General features: G+C 38.8%; 1 protein-coding gene across 4 annotated transcripts in view; it reads left to right on the top strand.

Moving 5' to 3' along the window:
* PCSK5 (proprotein convertase subtilisin/kexin type 5) overlaps positions 1 to 21,779 on the top strand; it is a 225,291-nt gene that overhangs the window by 69,891 nt on the left and 133,621 nt on the right. For all 4 annotated transcript variants that reach the window (XM_085042105.1, XM_085042107.1, XM_085042106.1 and 1 more), the window contains exons 5-6: positions 795 to 871; positions 19,640 to 19,728. In XM_085042105.1, the coding sequence (XP_084898231.1) occupies positions 795 to 871; positions 19,640 to 19,728 (166 nt within the window). The remainder of the gene's footprint in view (positions 1 to 794; positions 872 to 19,639; positions 19,729 to 21,779) is intronic.

Genomic DNA, 21,779 nt, shown 5'->3' with positions numbered 1-21,779 from the left:
CTTTTGTCACGCCAACAAGGAATTCCCTGAAAGCAATACACATGGCTTGTTTGATCACAAATGCCTTCTGTATCTCAGATTATAGGTGGTGTGGCTGCAAATAGGAATATTTGAGGTGGATGCGTAACTGGTTTTGAACAAAGAAGAGTTTAAAAGTTGCTGCTTGCTGTGTCAATGCACCACACACTACTGCATCAATTAATGAAAGCCATACAAACTAGCAGCTTTTTACTCTAGAAACTATTTTCAGCTGTAAGGATCCTGATAAATAGGGAACAAAAAGATATCTGGCAGGTATTTGAAACATTTATACTCCCAGGGAAATGGGGGAGCAGTTCGTGTTGCTTTCCAAGTTGTAATTTTGTAAGAATATTCTTAAGAAAATAATATTATTCTTAGTTCTTGAAACAAGACATCAGTTATTGTTGTGCAGATAATTTCTTGAATCTTAAAACATATTGCAAAATCCCAGTTTTGAGAATGAGCTCTCTTGACTTTCAAAAGGTTCTTAGACAAAAAGTAGTTTTCTGATTAAATAAAATACCATTTTCTATTTCCTCCCTAACACTGGACCTATACTTTTTCAGAACATTTTTTATCCTTCTCTGTTTTCCAAAATTAAAATAAAATATTTAATTCCCCTATAATGCTTTCCTAAAACACACTTGTCATAAAGCCACAGGACTATTAGCTAGCTTAATTTCACGTTTGTAGGAATCTGCTAAAGAATGTATAGGCCGCATGAGCCTATGGCTAATTAATTAGCAACTGTTTTTTTCTTCTGTTGGATGCAGGATTCGCAGGCCAGTTTTGATGTAAATGGAAATGATTTTGACCCTATGCCTCGATACGATGCCAGCAACGAGAACAAGTAAGGCACTATGACACCCTTGACATTTTCAATCTAAGTCATCTGGTAGAAAGTACCAATTCGTCTATGCAACTCTACAAAACTTGATTCCTCATAAAGCAGAATGGTCTGCATTAAAGTCTTCATGAAATACGTATTTTTATATTTTCCACGCACAAGATACGCCTTTTTGAAAGCATTTAAAACTATCTGAAAACACATAGAAATTAGTCTGAGAGTTCTGGGCACGTGGAATGAACCATGTTCAATCCATTTGGGAGGCAGAATATATAGGATGACTTTCTTTTCATAGTTATAATTTCATTGAATTATTGGGGGGTTATTATGTGTGACAACTGTCATAGTTTCTGATTCTCTTGAACTTTGTAGAATTTTTGTATTTAAGAAGTAGGCAAGTTGATGGAGATTGTTGCTTTTCTTTTTTCCCTCCAATGGTATCTTTTAAAGTGATGGAGATTTTTTTTTATGTGGAGTTTGATAGAACTGCACATATAAATGCAGAACTGGGAATTTTGCCAGATTATATCTGTGTCACTTGACTAGTTGGAGATATCTCAGTAAATGGCATATTTCCCCTTCAGAGCTCTGCTTTCTGATATTTCTCATTCCAACTCTGCTCTTTGGATGTGCTTTGGTTGAGGCTTGGGGAAGATCAGGGAGGACATCTCACCTCTGGAAGTTGGCCACCTTTCTGCCCTATGGTTATTTGAGAGCAGTTAACTTGCTGGTAACATTTTCTTGACTAGGTACTTGGCAGAAAGAAACACCTTTCTGTGGAATTGCATCATTTGGAGAAAGGAGAAGTTGTTATCAACAGTTATCAATAAGCTGACTGTGCATTTTGTTTACTTGAGGTTAGGGTTGGGTTGGGGTTTTTTTTAATTGTGGAAAGCATTTAATACTTTGTGCCTGAAGAAAAGAAACTACACGGAATGAAACCTTGTCCTTTACACAACTAAAATGCTTCCGGGGGTTGTGCTGTTTCTTTCCTACAAACAAATTTTCTCCAGAAGAATGCAGCAGGTGCAAGCTGGGAGTCAGCTGCAGAACTTAACATGTATTTAACTGCAGAAACCAGTTGGAACAACGTTGGATTACGCTTGGATGGGAGAACCCTCTCCTGGTCAAAATCTTCTTCATAAAGGCAGGGAAGGCTGTTATATCATAATAGGACAGGCTGAAGAGCAGGGCTTTGTTACATGTCCTCTGTAAATACTCTTCAGCTGAGCTGCCGGTCTGCATCACAGCACATCCCTTTCAGCATCTACCACACACCTATCCCTACACACACTTCGGGGACACATCCTGGCTCATGTGTGTGGAGATGTTCTTGTTCTTGGACTTGGGGCATGACAAGGGTATGCTTGGAAACTAGCAAATTTCAATGCACTTTTAAGGACTTCTTGTGGTGCACCAAGAAGCCACATACCTTCACCTGTGCAGCTGAATCTTTTTCTGGCTGAGTACTGAAGTTACTTTCTTCAAAAGCATGTCCAGAGATGGAAGTCTGCTTTCTGTTTTATTTGTAGTTAAAGTTTTATACGGGATATAAATTTCAACAGCTTTGTTTCTCTGCTAGAGCTGGGGGGATTTTAGTTTTCATACCCTGTCTCCCCCTTAAGTACTTTCACTGCCCAGCCGCCAAGGTCCTGCAGTGAAATGTGGTGGTAGGTGGGCAAGAAGCTGTGCTGTACTGAGATTTGACAGAGTTATCAGGAGGTATACAGTGTCATTGTAGAGTCAGCTTTTGGACACCGAGGATACATGAAGCATGTTTTCAGTATAAGATTACTTGGCAGTCTCACCTCTGCTTAGAGGCTCAGTATTTCCAATTGGCAGATACACCGAGCATGATAAGCAGCGGCTAACCACCTTCAATTTTTGCAGCTCTTGCTTTTTTTTCCCATTTCCTCCTAGACTCAACAAGAATTAAATCACTACACAGGTACTGAAAAGCACTACTAACAGCCTGTACATATTTTTTGTGTCTCAAATACCTTCAGAAAGTGGGGCAGAAATTCAGCTTGTCCAGCATACATGGCCATTTAGCGCTATATACTCAAGTTGTGGCTAAACACAACAAGGAGACATTCTGAACTCCGTGTGTTACAAAGACTTCATGATGTGTAGATGACTGTGCTTGATTCCTGCTTCCTGCTGTAGCAGCTGGACAACATTGCATACCAGTTTGTGTCCTTCAGTGAAGATGGGATGTAAAAATACACTGGCGTACAAATGCATTTGTCTCATTTTGCGAGATGATACAGTTTATTCTGCCTCATTTTATAATCCAACCATAAGGGATGGATAGATAAAGAGCAAAAGGAATTGCTGTGAAAATAAAGAGGTGTCTGGGCAGCTTTGCATGCAGCTGTGAAACATCAGGGTATTGGAGCTGTGTGCTTGCTTTTCACTTTTAGTTAAAAAGAGTTTCAGTTGCTGATGCTTATTGGTGAGCAAAAAGGAGTGAGAAAAAATTAACTAGATTGCTTTAGTGTGAGCATCAGAGTGGCACTTTCCAAAATTATATTTTGGAAGTTTTATATTATATTTTCTATAGCTAAGGAGGACAGGAGGGTAGGAAGAAACATTAGACTAATCTTTCAAGACTTGTAGTCAAAATGGGTGGGATGATAGTTTCTTTAACTACTATGGTATGTAGGCGTACTGCCAGAAGTTTACTTTGGTTTCTACAAACTGCCAGCAAATCACAAAGCTTGTAAATGGTACAGGCCTATACTAGAGTTTCCTTTTGCTCAGAGGCAGTCAGCTGTGGATGAAGTAATTTCTGCTATGCAAAGCATCTTGTTTGGTTTACTGCTTTAGTCTTTCTCTGTTATTCCACTGCTGTTTGTTAACATCTATGTTTAAAAAATCCAGGCATTATGAGTCACAGGTCCATACACAGAGTGCAGATGGGATCACTGAAGTGGTACTGTGCTATTTCTATAGCCTCAGGAATAATATGGAAGTGTTTGTAGTATTTTTTGATTTTAACTAAACGAAAATGACGTTTTCTGTTTCATAAGAAATTTCTTAGGTATGATATTTCAAAACTTAGGTTTTACAACAGTGATTGGGTATGGTTTTATGAAACAGAGGGACTTTAAAAAAACTCCTTTAAATAATACCAGTTGACTTTAATGCAGTTCTTATTAAACTTACATAAGAAAAAGTAAAAGTGAGCTATTATTTCTGTTTTGGAGATACTGAGTTGCTCTTTGGATGCCTCTTCAACATTTTTGAATGATGCATCACACTACATAAATAATTTATTTCAATAACCTCCTAAATTGCTTTTTAATGAGTGTAAGGTTTTTGAGAGACAACAATTCTTGTTGTTCAAAAGTTATTAGAAACAGAATATCATATGTCTAAACTTCACAATATGGGGACAACTTTACATCTTTTCTTACAAACAAAAACTTAGTGAGTTGGTGAGTTTCAGTCCTGTTTGATCTAATACGCTGGCATTCTTTTGCCATGGTATCTGTTATGATTCACTATTACTTTCTTTGCCAGTCACATCATTGCAGATGCTCAAAAAAATGCCAAAGCCTTAATTTTCTTCCCAGACTGACAAACTGCTAGTTTATACTCTTTGCTTATGGTGAAGGCATGTGGTACATCCAGAGTGATTTAATCTTATTGGATGCCAGATATTTGACAGGCACATCAGCTTCTGTTTCCTGCTGGATAGTCAACAGAAGAAAATTGAAAAGCTTCGTTGACTGCTGTGACACTATTCAGTGCAGACGCACCTGAAGAACTGAGCACAGCAAACACAGGGAGCCTGAAATCTCTCATTGGTGGCTTTGAAGATCATCTCAAAAGGTTCCCACAGCAGCACTGTGATAGAAAGAAGTGCTGACAACTGGGAGTGTCATTCTGTGCAGGCTATGCATTTTGAGTGCTGGTATGCACCTGTTGCTTTTGGTTTGGAATTTGCTGTATTGTGTGCTGCAGACAAAATTGAAGGGAACATAAACTGTAAAGCACTGCTGCACCGTCTTGTGCTTTCAGTTGGAGTAGTTATCAGCTCTTAGGTAAGGGTTTTTTTTTTTCAGAGGGAATCTCAATTGTGTTTGCTTTTTTTCTGTACCCTGACTTTTTAACTTGACGTTCTCTGACCTCTGGAGGCTTAAAAACAAAAGCATGAAGTGATGTTATCAACTGGCAGAGTGTGGTCTGTTTGATGCCAGAAAACCATCTCTGATAGCATAGAAATACTGCTTAATGGGATATTTCCATATAATTTAGGCTAGAGAATTAACTTAATATATGTATTTCACATCAATAGAATTAAATTCTTGCACTGTGTGTGCTATTGTTGAAACCTGGTACCAGTGACTAAATGTCAGGTGTCTAGCATATCTCAGCATCACTGCAAATGTAATGGACTTTTATTATATTTATTCTTAGGCAACTGCATGATTTGGATTGTTTTCTCTAAATAGTGACATGTTCATTTGTGAAAACCAGGGTGTGAGCCAATCAGACAGAGGTCATTGGTGTAGCAGTCAGTGACTGCAATCTGATTTATCATGTTTTGGTCCTATTCTGATTCTAAACTCACTGCTGTTACAGCCACATCCTATTGTGATGCAATTTTAGCAGATGTTAGTAGTGAAATAAATTCAGTCTTTCAGCTTACTGACTGAGATGCCACTTTTTACAAGGAGTGTTGTTAATGATTCATCCACTAATCTCCAAGTTAATTAGATCTAGTGACCTGACATGGTTTAGAAATGGTATTCCCCAATTTGCTGTTCCCACTAAATAGTATAGACCATGTGTCACTCCTTTCACTTTTTCCTGCTCCCCTACAGTGGGCTGGAAATGAGAAGTAGAGGCATAAAAGGTGAAGATCATTGGTTGAGATAAGAACAATTTACTGGGAACAGCAGTAAAATAAGATGACCAACAGCAACAACAGTAATGACGGAGTGTGCAATATAGGTGAACAATTCACACACAATTGCTCACCTTGAAACCCAGCACCTGACCACACATTCCTGCAAAAAATCAGGCAAACAACACCCCTTTGAACAAAACCCTTCTCCCCTTCGACTCCAGGTGGTAACAAATAACCCCAGGTCCTGGCTCCATCCCTCCTGGCTGCTGCAGAAATTAACCTTCTCTGGTCAGAACCAAATCATGACACAACCAAGTGCCTAGGGAAATGATGTTAACTCCATGAGAGTTAACATCAGTTAGAAAGGAGAATATGTTAACTCCATGAGATATTAGATCTTGCCAATAGTTGTTGATTGCCAGTAGTTAAAGGTTCCAGTGTAACATTGTAAAAATAAGGGAGATAAACTTTGCCTCTTGCAGAATTGTACTGTGATGAAGCATATTAATCTTACAGATTCATGTGGCACAATTTTTTCTTCACTTTCTGTTTTAACTGTTTACTTAGAGTCTCTGTGTGCTCTTCTACAACATGCTTGTCATTCAGGTTGCCATGCCTCAGGGACAGGCATCATACATACTTCATTACTTCTCTCTCAGGGTAGAACTGAAGGCATATGTGTAGAATCTTTCAGCAGAAAACTTTCTTTTCTTGAAAGGAAAATGTTGTGAAAATGTGAAGTATGAATCCTTACTATATCAAAATGCATTTGATAATGTTTTTCTTTTAATGTAAAACAGGTTTTTAAACTGTGGGAAGAGATGAGGTATGCATTAAAACAGAACAGAAAACAAACTAACTGTTGATTTTTTTTTGAAGTTCTCATGTCCTCATGTTTCAGAATAAAATGTCTGTTCATTTGAAGTTTTCTGAAAGTAAGTGGGATCTTAACATTGCTGGAAGCTGAGGACAATTAGCCAGGCTTGAGGAAAGGCAGTCTCTGTTAAGTCAGTGCTCCTACCTATGACAGGTGCCCTCACCACTGATCATGCCTTGATGACAGCACTTCATATAGACAAGACATGAAGAAATTCACTGGACTAAAGCTTTGATTAAGTAGCATTTTGATCCAGGTTCCAGCTTCAATAGTGGAAAATCTCATCATGAAAGTTTTGTCAGACTGGCAAATGCTGTCTTTTTGTTAAAATCTTATAATCTATTCATGATGTTATCAAACTGTGTTACATAGTCCTGTCTGAAGACCATAAGGGGTACGATTTATAACTTTTGAGAGCCATAGGAAAGACAGTTCTTTGAGTAGTCATTGAAAGTGAGAGAAGTGAAACAGAGGAATAAACAAAAAACAAATTCAGCTAGAATTCCAGTTGAAAGATGAAAAAATAGTCTGTTTTCTATACCCTGGTGTCAGTCACTGAGCCATATTGTTTACTGTGTAACTGGTTTTTGAGAGACACTGGTCTTCTTTTTGGTGATGTATAAGAATCTCATGGTCTCAAAACATTTAACCACAACACTTAAGGAAAGCCTTTTTTCTGTTTCTAATTACTGAAGTACCAGACAATGAGCTCACAAATAAAATTAAGTTCTGAAGCATTATGCAACTGCTTCTAGTGCTTTTATGTAAATTACTGATCACAATGACTCAGATGTTCCCTTACAATTCAAAGTCAACAATAGGAGGGATACAAACTTTTCTGAATTCTTTTCTACTGAGAGTTATAAGTGAAAGGCTTTTTTCAGATGGTCTTTTTCCAGAGTAGGTATTTTCTTCCAAGTATATGTCTGTATTTTGAGGTTTTGAATTTAGCAGGGGAGAATTTACAGCTACAGTAGGCTATTTTAGATGTGGTAAAATGATAGACCAGTTTCAAGTTGCTTGCATGTGTACATACAGGACTACAGCTGAATAGAATTTGAGAGCACAAATACATTTTTTCTGTACTTGCCCCTTTTCAGACGTTTTAGGTATTGGAGAAGGTTAAAGAGTGAATCCACATTGCATATGTGGTTATTGATTTTGCTAGATGATTTCACAGTTATTCAGCACAGTCAAAGGCAGTGCAAAATGTGGTTCATTGAGACTTTTCAGCCAGCACAAGTATAGCATTGATTACCTCTCTAATGTTTGTGGCATCAAGGCAGACCTCTAATTACAGGTTTGATAAAACTGGTGTGAATCCTGTGTCAAAAGCTTTTAAATTGAAGCTTTCTTATAAATACCATATTAGTAAAGGTTGAACTTTGTAAAGTTATAATAGCAACTAATGTCTTTATGGCATTCCTAGGGGGTTTTTATAAGAAAATTTCAGATGTTGCTTTTTAACAAATGAAAAAAAAAGCATTTGTGAGATTACTGCTGTTGGCAGGTTTATTTTTATATCCTTAATTTACATTTCTGTTATTCTGTAATTTTTCTGAAGGATATGATCAGATTATTGTCTTGGACACTTTAACAAAGTCAGATTTCTCTCTTGGAAGAAAAATTGTCTTTTTTTTTTCCTGAAGGAAAATAATCAAGATAGAGAAATTCAGACGTAGAAGTAAAGGAATGGTTACCACACATATAGATTGCACTGATGAGTATATGTTTAACTTGCTTTAAAGAATTACTTGTATTGCTATACAGACTCAAAGCAATCATCAAATCTCTGATGTTAGAAAACTGAGGTAGATACTATGGCTTGTTTACTTACCCAGAATGTGTGATGGTGAGGCTGTTGGCTAGCTTTGTCAAGGAGTGGCTAACACAGTGTAATAAGAAGGTATGTGTTACTTCTGATTTCAGCCCAAACTTACATCCCTACACTTAAGTCTTCTTAAGACTCCATGAATACCCAATGAACAGCTGCTAACTTGTTCTGCAGTGTAGTGAGTGTGTGAGAATTAGACTTCTTATGCTGAAATCCTTTTTCCAATTAAAAGGAAACTTTGCTCTTGCTGAATCATTAAGTTTCTTTAAAAAGCAATTATCAACACAGATAAGAGTGGGACTTGAATTTACTTCAACAATTTCCTCATTCATCTTTGAAATGCATCTTTAAGGAGAAGTGGGAGGTCTGTTCAATGCTGAATAGCATCAAATGAAATTTAGGATGAAGCACAGTACATGCCTTGCCCAATGCAGTTGAAATTGCACTCAGAATTCAAGATTGGTGGGAAGTGTGTCTCTGAGCTGGAATATGGTGCAGATCCAGAGTTACATAATCTTCCTTTCTTTATAATGTTGTCTCATCAGACATCCACTATTAAAAATTGAGTATGTAGCATAGGTGAGATGTCGCTGTTGAGCCACTAGCACAGAAAAGGACCCCAGTTCTCAGTGTGGCAAGAAAGAGCGTTTATTATTTTGATTTCCATATATATATAGACTTTTCAGAGGTCGCCCAGATTGATCAGCCAGAAACCTCCCCCTAGGCCTAATTGGCCAGGCCTGAACTGTCCAAGTCTCGAGACACTGTTTGAAAAACATCCAGACTTTATCTTTGTTTATAAAACACAGCAAAATGTTCTCACAAGAAAGACCTGTGCTAGCCACAGTGAAGATCCATCCATGACCTGTATGCACATCACTGTATTGCTCCTCTTTTTGGTGTTACAACAATTTAGGATCTTTGCATTTGTCAGTATCTTCCTTGCATGAAATAAATTCTTCCCTAAAAGGATTCCCCTAAACTGATCTTGGGATCTCCAAAGGCTTCCAGGACTTCTTTTCCTGCCAAGGAGGTCTAAGCATGAAACTCTAGATTTGCATTCTTGTATTCATAGTTTATTTTTCATTTCTGCTTAGGTGTGATATCAGTAAAACTCATGCAAAATATTTTTTGAGAGGATTTTGTTTTCTGTTTCATTTGTGCATTCATTACCCAGAAGTGTGAATTTTAAGTAAAAGGAGGGTGCTCAAGCACCTAAGATCTCTCCATCTGATACAAATTGATGTCAATGTGGATGAAAAGCATGTATCAGAATATACAATAACTGACAATACAAATCTTGTGAAACAGAGATAAAGAATGAGAGATAAAATACCTAAGTACAGAATGTAACAATAACAGAGCAGGCTCAATGGCCATGAATTTATGGTGTTCAGTTCTTAATAATAAAGGGGTCCAGGAAGGCTGGACATACTTTAAATAATCTTAAAAGTCAGAGGAGCAGACCTTCCCTATTTGCCAAAAGGTGAGATGTCAGGAAAGAAAAGTGGCCTGGTGTAACATGGAGTTTTTGCAGGAATTCAGAGAAAAAAGGGGTTTATGGCCTTTGGAAGAAGGGGCAGGCAACTCAGGAGGAATACAATGATGCTAGCTCATGTAAAAAAACATTTAGAAAGGTGAAATCCCAACCAGAACTCAATCCAGCTACTACTGTAAAAGATCATAAAAAGTATTTTTATAAATACATTAAGAACAGAAGGAAGGCCAAGGAAAATCTCCATTCTTTATTGAACCTGGGGGGAAGCATCGCCAAGGATGAGGAAAAGGTTGAGATACTTAATGCCTGCTTTGCCTCAGTCTTCAACAGTAAAGGCAAACAGCCCTCTGAACTGATAGATAGGGACAAAATGCAGAATAGACACACTGTAATCCAGAACAAAGTAGTTAGTGACCAGCTCTGCCACTTATACACTTACAAGTCTGTGGGACAGGGTGGGATTCATCCAAATGTACTGAGGGAGCTGGCAGAAGAGCTCGCTAAGCTGGTCTCCATCATTTGTCATCAGTCCTGGCTCACCCGGGAGATGACATGAATGGAGGCTGGCCAATGTGACACCCACCCACAAGAAGGGTTGTAAAGAAGTTCCAAGGAACTACAGGCCTTTCAGCCTGACCTTGGTGCCCAGCACAGTTATGAACGTATCATCTTGTGTGTGATCACAGGGCACATACAGAACCAAGGGATCAGGCCCAGGCAGCAGTGGTTTAGGAAAGGTAAGTCCTGCTTGACCAACCTGATCTCCATTTTTGACCAGCTGACTTGCTTAATGGGCGAAGGAAAGACTGTGGATGTTGTCTACATGGACTTCAGCAAAGCCCTTAATACTGTCTCCCATGGCATTCTCCTGTACAGGCTGACAGCCTACATCTTGAACAGGTGCACTCTTCCCTGGGCTGGAAAACTGACTGGATGGCCAGGCCCAGAAAGTGATGATGAATGGTGCTGCATCCAGTTGGCACCTGGTCACTAGTGGTGTTGCCAGGGCTCAGTGTTAGGCCCAGTCCTGTTTAATATTTTTATTGATGGTTTGCGTGAGGTAATTGAGTGTAGGGTAGGTACATTTGTGGATGATGCCAAGCTGGGTGCATGTTGATCTACTGAAGGGCAGGGAGGCTCTGCAGAGGGGTCTGGACAAGATGGATTGGTGGGCTGAGGCCAGCCGTGAGGTTCAGTCAGGCCAGGTGCCAAGTCCTGAACTTCAGTTACAAAAGCCCCGTGCAGCGCCACAGGCTTGGGACAGAGTGACTGGAAAGTGGCCCAGGGAAAAGCACCTGGGGATACTGGCTGAAAGCCAGCTAAACATGTACCATCGGGGTGGCCAGGTGGCCAAGAAGGCCAATGGCATCCTGTCTCATGTCAAGAATAGTGTGGCCAGCAGGACTAGGGAAGTCATTTTCTCCCTGCACTTGGCCCTGGTGAGGCTGCACCTGGAGTTCTGTTTCCAGTTCTGGGCCCCTCACTTCAAGAAAGACATTGAGGTGCTGGAACATGTCCAGAGAGGGGCAGCAGAGCTGGTGAAGGGTCTAGAGGGTAAGTCCTACAAGGAGCTGCTGAGGGTGGGAGTAAGTTAGCCTGGAGAAAAGGAAGCTCAGGGGAGACCTTACTGCTCTCTACTACTTTGTGAAAGGAGGTTGTAGTAAGGTGGGGGTTGGCTTCTTCTCTGAGGTAACCAGGGACAGGATGAGAGGACACAGTCTCAAACCACACCAGGGGACATTCAGGCTGGACCTCAGAAGGAATTTCTTCATGGAAGGGTTATTAAAGCAGTGGAGCAGATTGCTCAGGCAGGTGGTGGAGTCACTTTCCCCAGAGTGTTAAGAAACAGCTGGACATAGGTAATGCCGTGATCTAGTTGACATGGTGGTGATCAGTCAGAGGTTGAACTCATTGCCCTTAAAGTCTTATCCACCCTAAATGACTCTGTGGTTCTGTGAAAGAACATTGACATTAGTGTTGGTCATGGCTCTCTGTTGTATATTGTGGCCAAAACAGTGTTGATAATGCATGCTTTAGCTACTGCTGAACTGTGCTTGCACAGCACCAAGGCCTCCTTAGTTTCTCACACTGCCCCCTCATTCAAGTACACTGGTGGAGGATGAGAGGCTCAGAAGTGACACAGTTAGGACAACTGACTCCAACTGATCAGATATAACCCATGACATACAGCAATATGCTCTGTACTTAAACTGGGAGGGTTATTGCCAAAGTAATTGTTGATCGGAGAGTGGCTGGGCATTGTTTGCGTGTGGGACATGGCAGAGTAATTGCCTATGGCTCACTTGGTTGTGGTTTATTTTCTTTTTCCCCTTTATTTATTGAACTGTTTTTATCTCAAATGACAAGTTCTTCTCAAATTTGCTGTTTCAGTTCTCTCCCACCAATCCCAGTGGGAAGGAGGGAGCAAGTGACTGGGTGGGAGTTAGCTGCCTGCTAAGGGTCAATATCTCAGCCTTTTAAAAATTTACTGGTTCCCAGGAATTTGTAACTAATAGCTTTGAAAGGCTTTTTTATGGTAACAGATATCTGACGCGTTATTCCTGCAAGCTGAGTTTCACTGTGATAGAATTTCATTCATGGGATCCTGGTGATATAAGTTACTTTTTGCATATGTAGTAAACACATTCAGGTGTAAGGGTCCAGGGAAGTATCCAGACATGGAACTGTTGTAGAGCTGCTGGTCTCACAGTTGCTGTGCTGGTCCATTTGTCTTTGAAAAGCGCCACATAACTAACAGGGCAATGGAGGTGTGGAAAAAAAATGAAGAAAAGTTGAAAACAAACTTTACTCCTTCAGTTCCTTTAACTCATATAATTTCAGGTATTACATGTAACAGCAGCAGACGTATTTGTCAGAGGAATTTGTGGTATCTGCAGATGTCAGATATGTAGGACACATCAAATACATAGGAAACTATCTCCAAAGCAGGTCAAGGACCTCTGAAAACCATAGAAATCAACTTGCCAGCTATAAGAACAAATAGATTAAAATCTTCAACCAAATTAATTACATCACTTGGTTTCTTCATGTTTACTGCTTATGTTGCAGTGTCAAGTCTTCTAATTCACAAGGCAGACCTCTAACATGAGTAAGCAATAATGGGGAACAAAACGTTCTTGGTTCTCATAAAAATATTCCCGCCTCTCACTGGCTTAAATGTAGCTAGCTTGTGCAGTGTTGCTGAGAAATTGCAGTCTGAAGTTTTACTCCTGGCTTTGGTTACAGATGTTCTATGATGATTTGCTTACAGAACAAAGAAAAGTGTGTAGAACTTAAATATTTGTTCTGAAAGTTATTTTTTAGCTGTGGCTATTCTAGTAGAGGTATTGCTTTCTCAGTACCTCTTCAGTAGAATGAGAAGTGTCCTACCTCCAAAAAGTATTACTTTTTTAAGACTTTAGATGTTATAGTAAAAGGGGATTCAATGCATGCACATTGAAAAGCAAATTTGCCTGGTTTAGTTAATTACTTTTTTCAATAAAACAGATGCAAACAGCTTGACCCGTATCCATCTCAACCAGAGCTCTTCTTACTGTGTAGCTAGCATAGTGCAGCCAGTATGTAGTAACTTTTCTTAAGTACAGGAATGTTCACCGTAGGTGGTACATTTGGAATTTTCAGCAGCAGCTTTTTAACAAGCTTTATTCATTGTGTCCAAGCCTGTGTTTTCTAAGGATAGTAGTATCTTGGATAAATGTGGGTGGACTTCTCTTGGACTGGCAAGTACATGGCGTAGCCAAAATAATAAGTGCGTCATATTCCAATTCTTACTTTAAAGCTTTTGAAGACTATTGAAAATTGTAATAGATCATCAACTCTGGATAGCCGTTTGTTCAGAAACACTGATAACAGTTCATTATCAAAACAATAAATAAACCAGAAGATTAAATTAATAGGAATATAAAGCATACTGAGAGTTTCTGATTTGTATAAAGTAAAATTGGGAGTGACACTAACTTTATTTGCAATTGAGGCTTTGTTACCAAATTAGGATTAATTTAAACTCAGAAAACATGAACAAAACCTTAAACTGTGCTCATTATCTATATTGTTGTATCTGAAGAATTAGTGTAAGGAATAATTTTCCAAATCTCATTCTGAATATACATATGTTAGGTAGAAATACTTTATTTTTGAGATGAACTAGGGTAAATTAAAGCAAAGTAAAACATTGTTAAAACAGTATGAGAAGCTTTCTGCAAAGATTTTTGCTCATTTTAATGTGCTTACTTTTATATCTGTCTGCTTAAATGACAGTTTGTGTCCAGTCTTACAAGAAGACTAGAGAGGGGCAGCCATACACCCACTTTTCTTCCTTCTTCTCCCCAAAGAAACAAGGTATTTCAATTTTGCGGAAATACTGTGGATTTCAGCTAGAGATACCTGAAGTCCTGAAAGACCCAATGAAGGTTACTTTACTGTTGTCGTCTTCTGGCAGTGTTAATATGTGAGAGAAGGACAGTGTCCCAGACAAGAAGGAGATGTACTCAGGAAGTTTATTCTGTTTGTTATTTTTAGCAACTGCCTTGGGATTGGGAAGTTTCAAGGATACCTTTATTGGGCAAGAGTACCGTGTTACTCTGCTGTTATTCAAAGTTAAGCAAGTAGGGGTATTAGGATACTGCAAAATCTTAAATTGTAGGATTGTGTTCTAGTCACTGAGACTGTTGGAGACTAGAACAGCGAATTTAATTTTTGTGTTGAACCACTAATCCCAGGTGTAAAGAATTAGCTGAATTAACTATATTTTAAAATTTCCTTTTTTTTTCTGGTATAAAAACACACTGCTGATTTTGTCCTTTTCCCCTCATTAAGCTGTTTAATGTGGTTGTTCCCCTTACCATTTTGCTAGTCAAGATTTGAACTTGGCCTTTTGTTTATCCTTTTCCTGTGCGTCATAAGCAAAGTCATAAAACTGTCTAATCTCAGAGATTGAGAAAAGTGTATACAGGTATTCAGTTCTTCCTGAGTGTTTGCTCTACAGAATCACAGAATTAACTAGGTTGGAAAAGCCCTTTGAGATCATCAAGTCCAACCGCTGACCCAACATCACCGTGGCAGCCAGACCACGGCACTAAGTGCCACATCCAGTCTTTTCCTAAACACTTCCAGGGATTATCTTTTCCACTACTACTCCAGACAGCCCATTCCAATGACCAGTCTCTCTTTCTGTGAAGAAATTCTTCCTGATGTCCAGCCTGAGCTTCCCCTGGTGCAGCTTAAGGCTGTCTGCTCTTGTGCTGTTGCTGGTTGCCCAGAAGAGACTGATCCTCACCTGGCTACACCCTCCATCCAGGCAGTTGTGGAGAGTGATAAGGTTTCCCCTGAGCCTCCTTTTCTCCCCTGTTCTTAAGGCTGTGCAAAAAGAGGCTGCTGGAATTGCTTGTAACCTCCTTGTTCTACAACTTTCCATCCTTTCTACAGCCTCTCAACCAGCATGCATTTGGTTATAAAAAGAAATTTTTGCTTACGTGGCAGGGGAGTCTTGAAGTCTAAGCAGCCTCATATACTTCAGTTTCAAAAGCAGACAGAATTGTCCTCATTAGGTATGTCTAGGTAGTCATATACTCTTCAAAGGTAATACTAGCCTTGATGTTACTGTTGAACAAGTGTAATTCCAGAGCAGAGAAATTAATTTGTACAGGTTTTACTTGTGGCTTGGTTTAGTGAATAAGAGCGAGAGTTGGGTTGCCCACCTTAAGAAGATTGTACAGTTGCGTGAAAGGCAGTATGAGGAAAAGAAGCTCAGCTGAAAGTTTTGCTGTTTCCTGGTGCTGGAACTGTTTTATTTCTTCTCATCTTTTTTTTTTTTTTTTTTTACCTCCAGAAAAGAGTCTGAATAAAAATTTTCCCATGGATTAAAGCATATTAAGACATCAGTAAAGAATTGGGTTTTTTTTAATACATTAGACTATATACTTGACTAAATATATTACTTGCTGATTTTGTTCGATATTTTTTATTCTGTGTCATATTACATTGGCTCCATCAGATCATCTATTCATCATTTGTTTTGAAAATAAAGAAAAAAGGCATATTTGTTCTGTACGTTCAGTTAATTTGCCCACTCACAAAAACAAAACTGTAAAATGCTAATGATATTTTAGATGTATATTCCTTTCCTAGGGTTCCTTCACACTTGTGACAAATTAACTGCTAATAGCTAGCAAATGCTGAGAGAGTAGCAAGGCAGCATTGCTGTTACCCATGCTGTTAAGTTTAAAATTTGCGTGTCTGACGTGCGAAGTATTCCATGTGTTTCTTTTAATGCTGTCATCTTTGATTTTATTTGTGAAAAAGAGATATTTTCAAGTTATTCTAAAAGCAATAACTCATAATCATGCAAAAACTCATTAGCCCTGGGGACATTGACTGGAGACCTTCCAGTCCTGTGCTGTAACCACATTACAACACTGTGATGCTGAGAAACACTATCCTGTCTGTGATGACACCCAGCTCTTTGGCATTTTTCTTGATATCTCACACTGAAGATTTGTGTCACTTGTTTTTCATATTCACTCTGATGTCTTTCTTCACTGTTAATATCCAAATATCTCTCCTTTGGGAAGTAGCTTTATTATTGTTATTTTTCAGCTGTAGCAGATTGTGTTTTAAAGGCAAAACATAGATGTTTTGCTTGCCTATGCTTTTAACTTCTGACAATTCCTTTTTATGTCCTTATTCAGATGTTCCTAGAACAGCGTCCCAACCTAATGTCAATGTGTTTTCCACTCTCCAGAATATTAGAGAGCATTTCAATATGGACAGCTCTAAAATAAAATTTCTTCAGAGCTATATAAGACATTACTCTGGAATACAATAAAGTGCATTTTTTATGATTGCTGTTAAAATATATTTTTTTCTACAGCTGTTATTACATTGTAATTCTTCAGATACTACATTTCGTGTTTAGGATTATATTCCAGTTTAATAGACAACTTTGAAAACATTTGAAAGTTTCACTAAAGAGTTTTTGCCAAAAATAAATGCCAGCTCAGTTATTTTCCTGTAGGTAGCAATAGCAATTTCCATTCTTTTTCTCCCCATAGGATTGAAAATCGTTATAACACTTAAAGTTCCTTTATTCCTATAATTTTCAATCTCCACCAGCCGCATCATTCAGTTCATGTTATAGGTTCCATGCCTGGGATTCTGCTCTAATTTATAATAGTGACTAAGTTGGATTTTTATTTCTTAGTACTAAAGCATTGTGTTTATGCATAGGAAGTTTCCTCCTCTGAGAAAAAGGACATCCCATGAGGTGTGAGCAGACCTGATTTTGCACACATTACTTGGCTCTGGGTTAACCAGCATGTTTAATGAGACAGTGGAAATCTAATCTTTTTGAAAGAGCTACCAAAGTAGCAGGTATCCACATACTCCATTTGGAGCCAAGGAGAAATTTGAGCTGTTTCTTTCAATTTGCTTCAGGTAGCCTCCTTCCAGGTGTGACTTCTGTCCATCTACTTTCTCTACTGAAAAGCCTTCCGCCCATCACTTCTTCCTAAACTTGGTACCCATGAGGGACTTCTTGGCAATGCAGTCTCTGTCTGGGAAGCTGCAGCTTAGCCACATGCCTTTCACCAGGCAGGCAATGACTTATTAATAGATTATATGCGCTGAGCTGATGTGTGCAGGTATTGATACATTTCTAGAGTGTAGTCATATGTGCTTTGATGTTTGCGTGATAACCCCTCAAAACCTAACAAAACCATAATGAGAAGAAGGGATGTTTGGGTATCATGTCCTGTAAATAATTTTTAAAAAAGGTCTTCTCATTTAAATATTAAGATACTACTTCTAAAACAGAGCTAGAAGACTGTTTGAAAACACTTGAAAATAAGGATCTTTTCAAAACTTGTTTTAATGTGTGATTTGTGAATTATTTCCATCAGGCTTTTCAAAATAATTCTGTAAATGGATAAGACTTTTATTTACCAATTAAAGACAAACAGGCTTTTTTCAAATGAAGATGAATTAGGCTTTAAAATTAGTCTTTATATGAAAAATAAACTTCAAATTTAGTCTCGAAAAATTCTCTGGTCAAGTTTGACAGCCAAATAATAAATTGTGACAGATTAATAGGAAATTAGTTGAGATAATGTAGTTGTGAAATCTTGATCCACCTTTAGAATGAATTAGCTTCCAATTTGTCACTTTGATTTTGTGTATAAAGATTACACTTACCTTATAGAATATATGTATCTTACTTGTCAAATAAAGTGAGGGATATTCTTTGACATTTTAACAGTTTATCATTGATCTTATATATTGCTTATTTTTTTTGTTTCTTCTTTTTTTCCCTTAGTCCTTCTTGTTATACTTTAATCAATTCCAAACAAGTTATCTTAGTGTCTCCCATCTAAATGTCTTAAAAGGGGAAAAGTTACACCAGTAGTAAAGACATAAAGAATGACTACCCAAAACAATCTATACTGAGGGAAAGCAGCAGTGATTCTTGTCTGTAATATGAGCACCAACTTTAATTAAAAAGTACCTGTGTTCTCCAGATGTGTGTCTAAGCAAAACCCAACCACCACCAGCTGCACCAGCCATCACCAGTGTACACAACTAATCTCAGTTAGCCTCCTCTGAAGTTCCTGCTATGTTGTTTTCTGGTTCTCGCTTTGACTTTTCAAACTTCTTTCTTTGTGGCTACCCAAGCCTTATATTATCTTTCTCTTTTTGTCTCATCAACTCCCCATCCCTTTTCGTGTCTGGTCTGAAACACTGTTATCTCCTTTTCATAACACCTCTCTAAAGTTCCCTTGCCTGCTTCATCTTGCTTCTGTCACGTTTGTGCAATGGAGCTGCTTGACTACACAGGGATGAGAGCATGACTTACTGGTAGAAAACACTGTGAAACCCATGTTAAAGACAAAAATCACAAAACACAGCAGTAGCTTTCCTACCCTGGGGACAATATGGATGGCTACCATCACCTTGTAGAGAGCATGGATCAGCGCTAGGCAAAGCATCCCACTGTGCTTTTCACAGTAGGGAAGGGGCTGAGTAACCGCGTTTGTGGACATTTTGTATTACCCTTCAGCAGCTTCTTGAAATTGAATACTTGCAGCTCAGCTCTGCTTTTAGGCACAGAGTATACCTCTGATTTGAAGGGTGCTCCTGACATTTTTACTGCCCCCAGAAAGGCAGCAGGCTTGCATCATTGGCCCAAGGCAGGACCAGAAGTTGCCTACGCTTTGAGCATACCTGGCATACAGCCTCACCTCTAAACAGCAGTGTTGGACACTGGTGCAATCTCATCTTCCTCGTGGCATATTGTGCCTACTGGAGGCTGGATGGAGATACACCTACCAGCAATAGCAGCGGTTGTGAGAGAATTCTGGACAAACATTTTATTTGAATGTAGGATTTTGTTCCAAATTGAGAATCGGTATCTGAGACTGCTTTCTGTTGCTGTGAATTATGCATCATTACTGTATGTCTTTATTACAAACTATGAATGTTTCCAATAGGCGTGAAGAGTTTAATTTCATTGTGATAACGATGTTAAAATATGTTTAGAGAAATGTTGTAACATGGGTTTAAATTACTGTGAGGGGTTAAGTCATATAAGACATCGTGGATAAGTGTTCATTTAGCATCTGAGGATAAGCAAAGTCAAAGCCTTTAATCCCAATGGTTTGTGCTTACTTGGAAAAATGTTTGTCTGACTGCAGGCATGGAACCCGTTGTGCTGGAGAAGTGGCAGCCACAGCAAACAACTCACACTGCACAGTAGGAATCGCCTTTAATGCCAAGATTGGAGGTATGTGAAACAATCTCCCACAGAAGAAAAAAGAACAAAAAAATGTAACCAAAGAGCCATTTGTGCTAAATGGTGCATTCAGACCTTTCTCAACAAGAGAAGGAGAACAAGCTTGTATGAAGAAGCCTTGTGTTAGAAAGTACAGCTCACTTGTAGAGTGGTTGTATTGTTCAATATCAATACTGAAGGAGTTTGTCTGTGGTGGCCCTTCTGCAATGCTCTCTGGAGCACTGCCTCTCAGTACACACCAAAAAATAGGAAGTGAAACTTTTGATAAAAACATGACCCTGGAATTAGAACATTGGGGTTTTCTCACAGATTCAGAGCTCTTAAATAATGCACTCCAACAAACCATGAGTAAAAGTACACATCAGTAATACTGCCTTGCATATTGACCCCAAACAAAATGCTCTCAAAACATAATGCATTTTTTGTTGTATGTCTGTAGTTGGTGAGAATCTTCTTTTGATCCCTGTGGGTGATAAGATTATTGCCTGAAAATCAAGATTTGATCACACATTTTTTTTCATTCAGCCAAGAGGTTTCAAGTGGTTTCTGTGAATTCTTAGTCATTGGCTGCTCAATTAATGTCATTAGCATAGTTTGTGGCAATGATTGTCAAGATGTCATCTGCATGTCTCCTGGAATGTAGCCTGCCTGTGACAGATTGTTATAATTCTAGTGAAGTTTTACTCTGAACTTTTGATTAAGTCATGGGATTGGTATATTGGCTTTCAGCTGAAAGACTTGTAGCTTGAACTCATTAATTGTTGGTTTTCTAAACAGAGCCTAAAATAGAGCCCATCTGTGAAAACAGAAGCATGTTTACCTATTTGTACACCAGAGGACAGTTTAAAACTATGAGCAGGCAGAGTTGAGACCATGTTTCCATTATTAAAAATACTGCATCTCTTCTCTACTGGACCAGTACAAGTTTGATCCAAATCAAATGTGAGCACAGATGCATTTCAAATTAGCCAAAGTACACAGCATCATCCTCATGTCAGCTTTCTGCTTTCCTGCTGGGTAAACAAAATTAGGGTAGACAATACCACATCCAGGATAAGGTTACAGTGATGCAGAAAAAAATTGCCCCTCAGGTGTAGAGCCTTCCTGCACAAAGCTACCCTGTCAGAGTGGTTTAGAAAATCAGAACTGGTCAAGTGAAGGAGTTTCTGACAGATGAGGAGGTTGTCTCATGTGAACATGGCATTTAATCAAGTACCACCAGTCATGAAATCAGATTTGTTCAGTTGTCAAACCAAGAGTCAGAAGAGAGTTAGTGCACTGATGGATATAAGAGATGACTTCTGAAAAAGTTTTTGTTTTGAGTGGAATAGTCACACAACCTGTAACAGCTTGGACATGACTTTGAAAAGTTCTCCAGAAGTACCAGTGGCTTCATAATAGTTCATTAATTATGAAGCATTAGGAATCTGCAATAATAATGAATACCTCCAGGCATATTAGCTGACTCATAGCCTTTTCTAAATATAGTGTAAAAACTGATTCAGATGAACACAGTATGGAGGTAATATAAACCGTAAAGACTAGATAGGAGTGCCTTTCCGTTACTTATTCTTAAAGCTGGAAATTAATAACATGGTATAAACCTCTCTTGAGGTGCCACTCTTTAAAAGGATTGGCATTTGGAAATAGGACTTCAGGAAGGTCAGCAGATAATCTGCAGAAAATTAGAGTCAAGAGGAAGTTCCAGGGAAGGTAGGATAAGCTTCCTCTTCCACTAGGTATGTTTAAGAGCTTGGCTGCGGCTGACCCCTACTTGGCATGCCTTGCTCCTTTCCCTCAGAGCAGCCATAAGCTACACATGTGAGTATACAGTGGTTGTGTTCCCTCTCTACAGGCCAAATAGAGTGTAAAACTTTTGAATCCTGTCATGCTGAATGAGTATTTAGTTCACTTATTTCCCAGGGATTTAAATGCCCTCTTGGGATTTTCTTGGAGAAGGAACTAGAGTTGAGGTAAAGCAATTACGTTCTCCTTGCATAGAAGAGCACCTGGTGACTATGATGCTCAATTTGCTCCACCAA

This window comes from Lichenostomus cassidix, chromosome Z, assembly GCF_008360975.1.
Source record: "Lichenostomus cassidix isolate B80296 chromosome Z, HeHo_3.0, whole genome shotgun sequence".
Classification (NCBI taxonomy): domain Eukaryota; kingdom Metazoa; phylum Chordata; class Aves; order Passeriformes; family Meliphagidae; genus Lichenostomus; species Lichenostomus cassidix.
The sequence above is the reverse complement of the archived record's forward strand: the minus strand, read 5'-3'. Positions and strand labels throughout refer to the sequence as shown.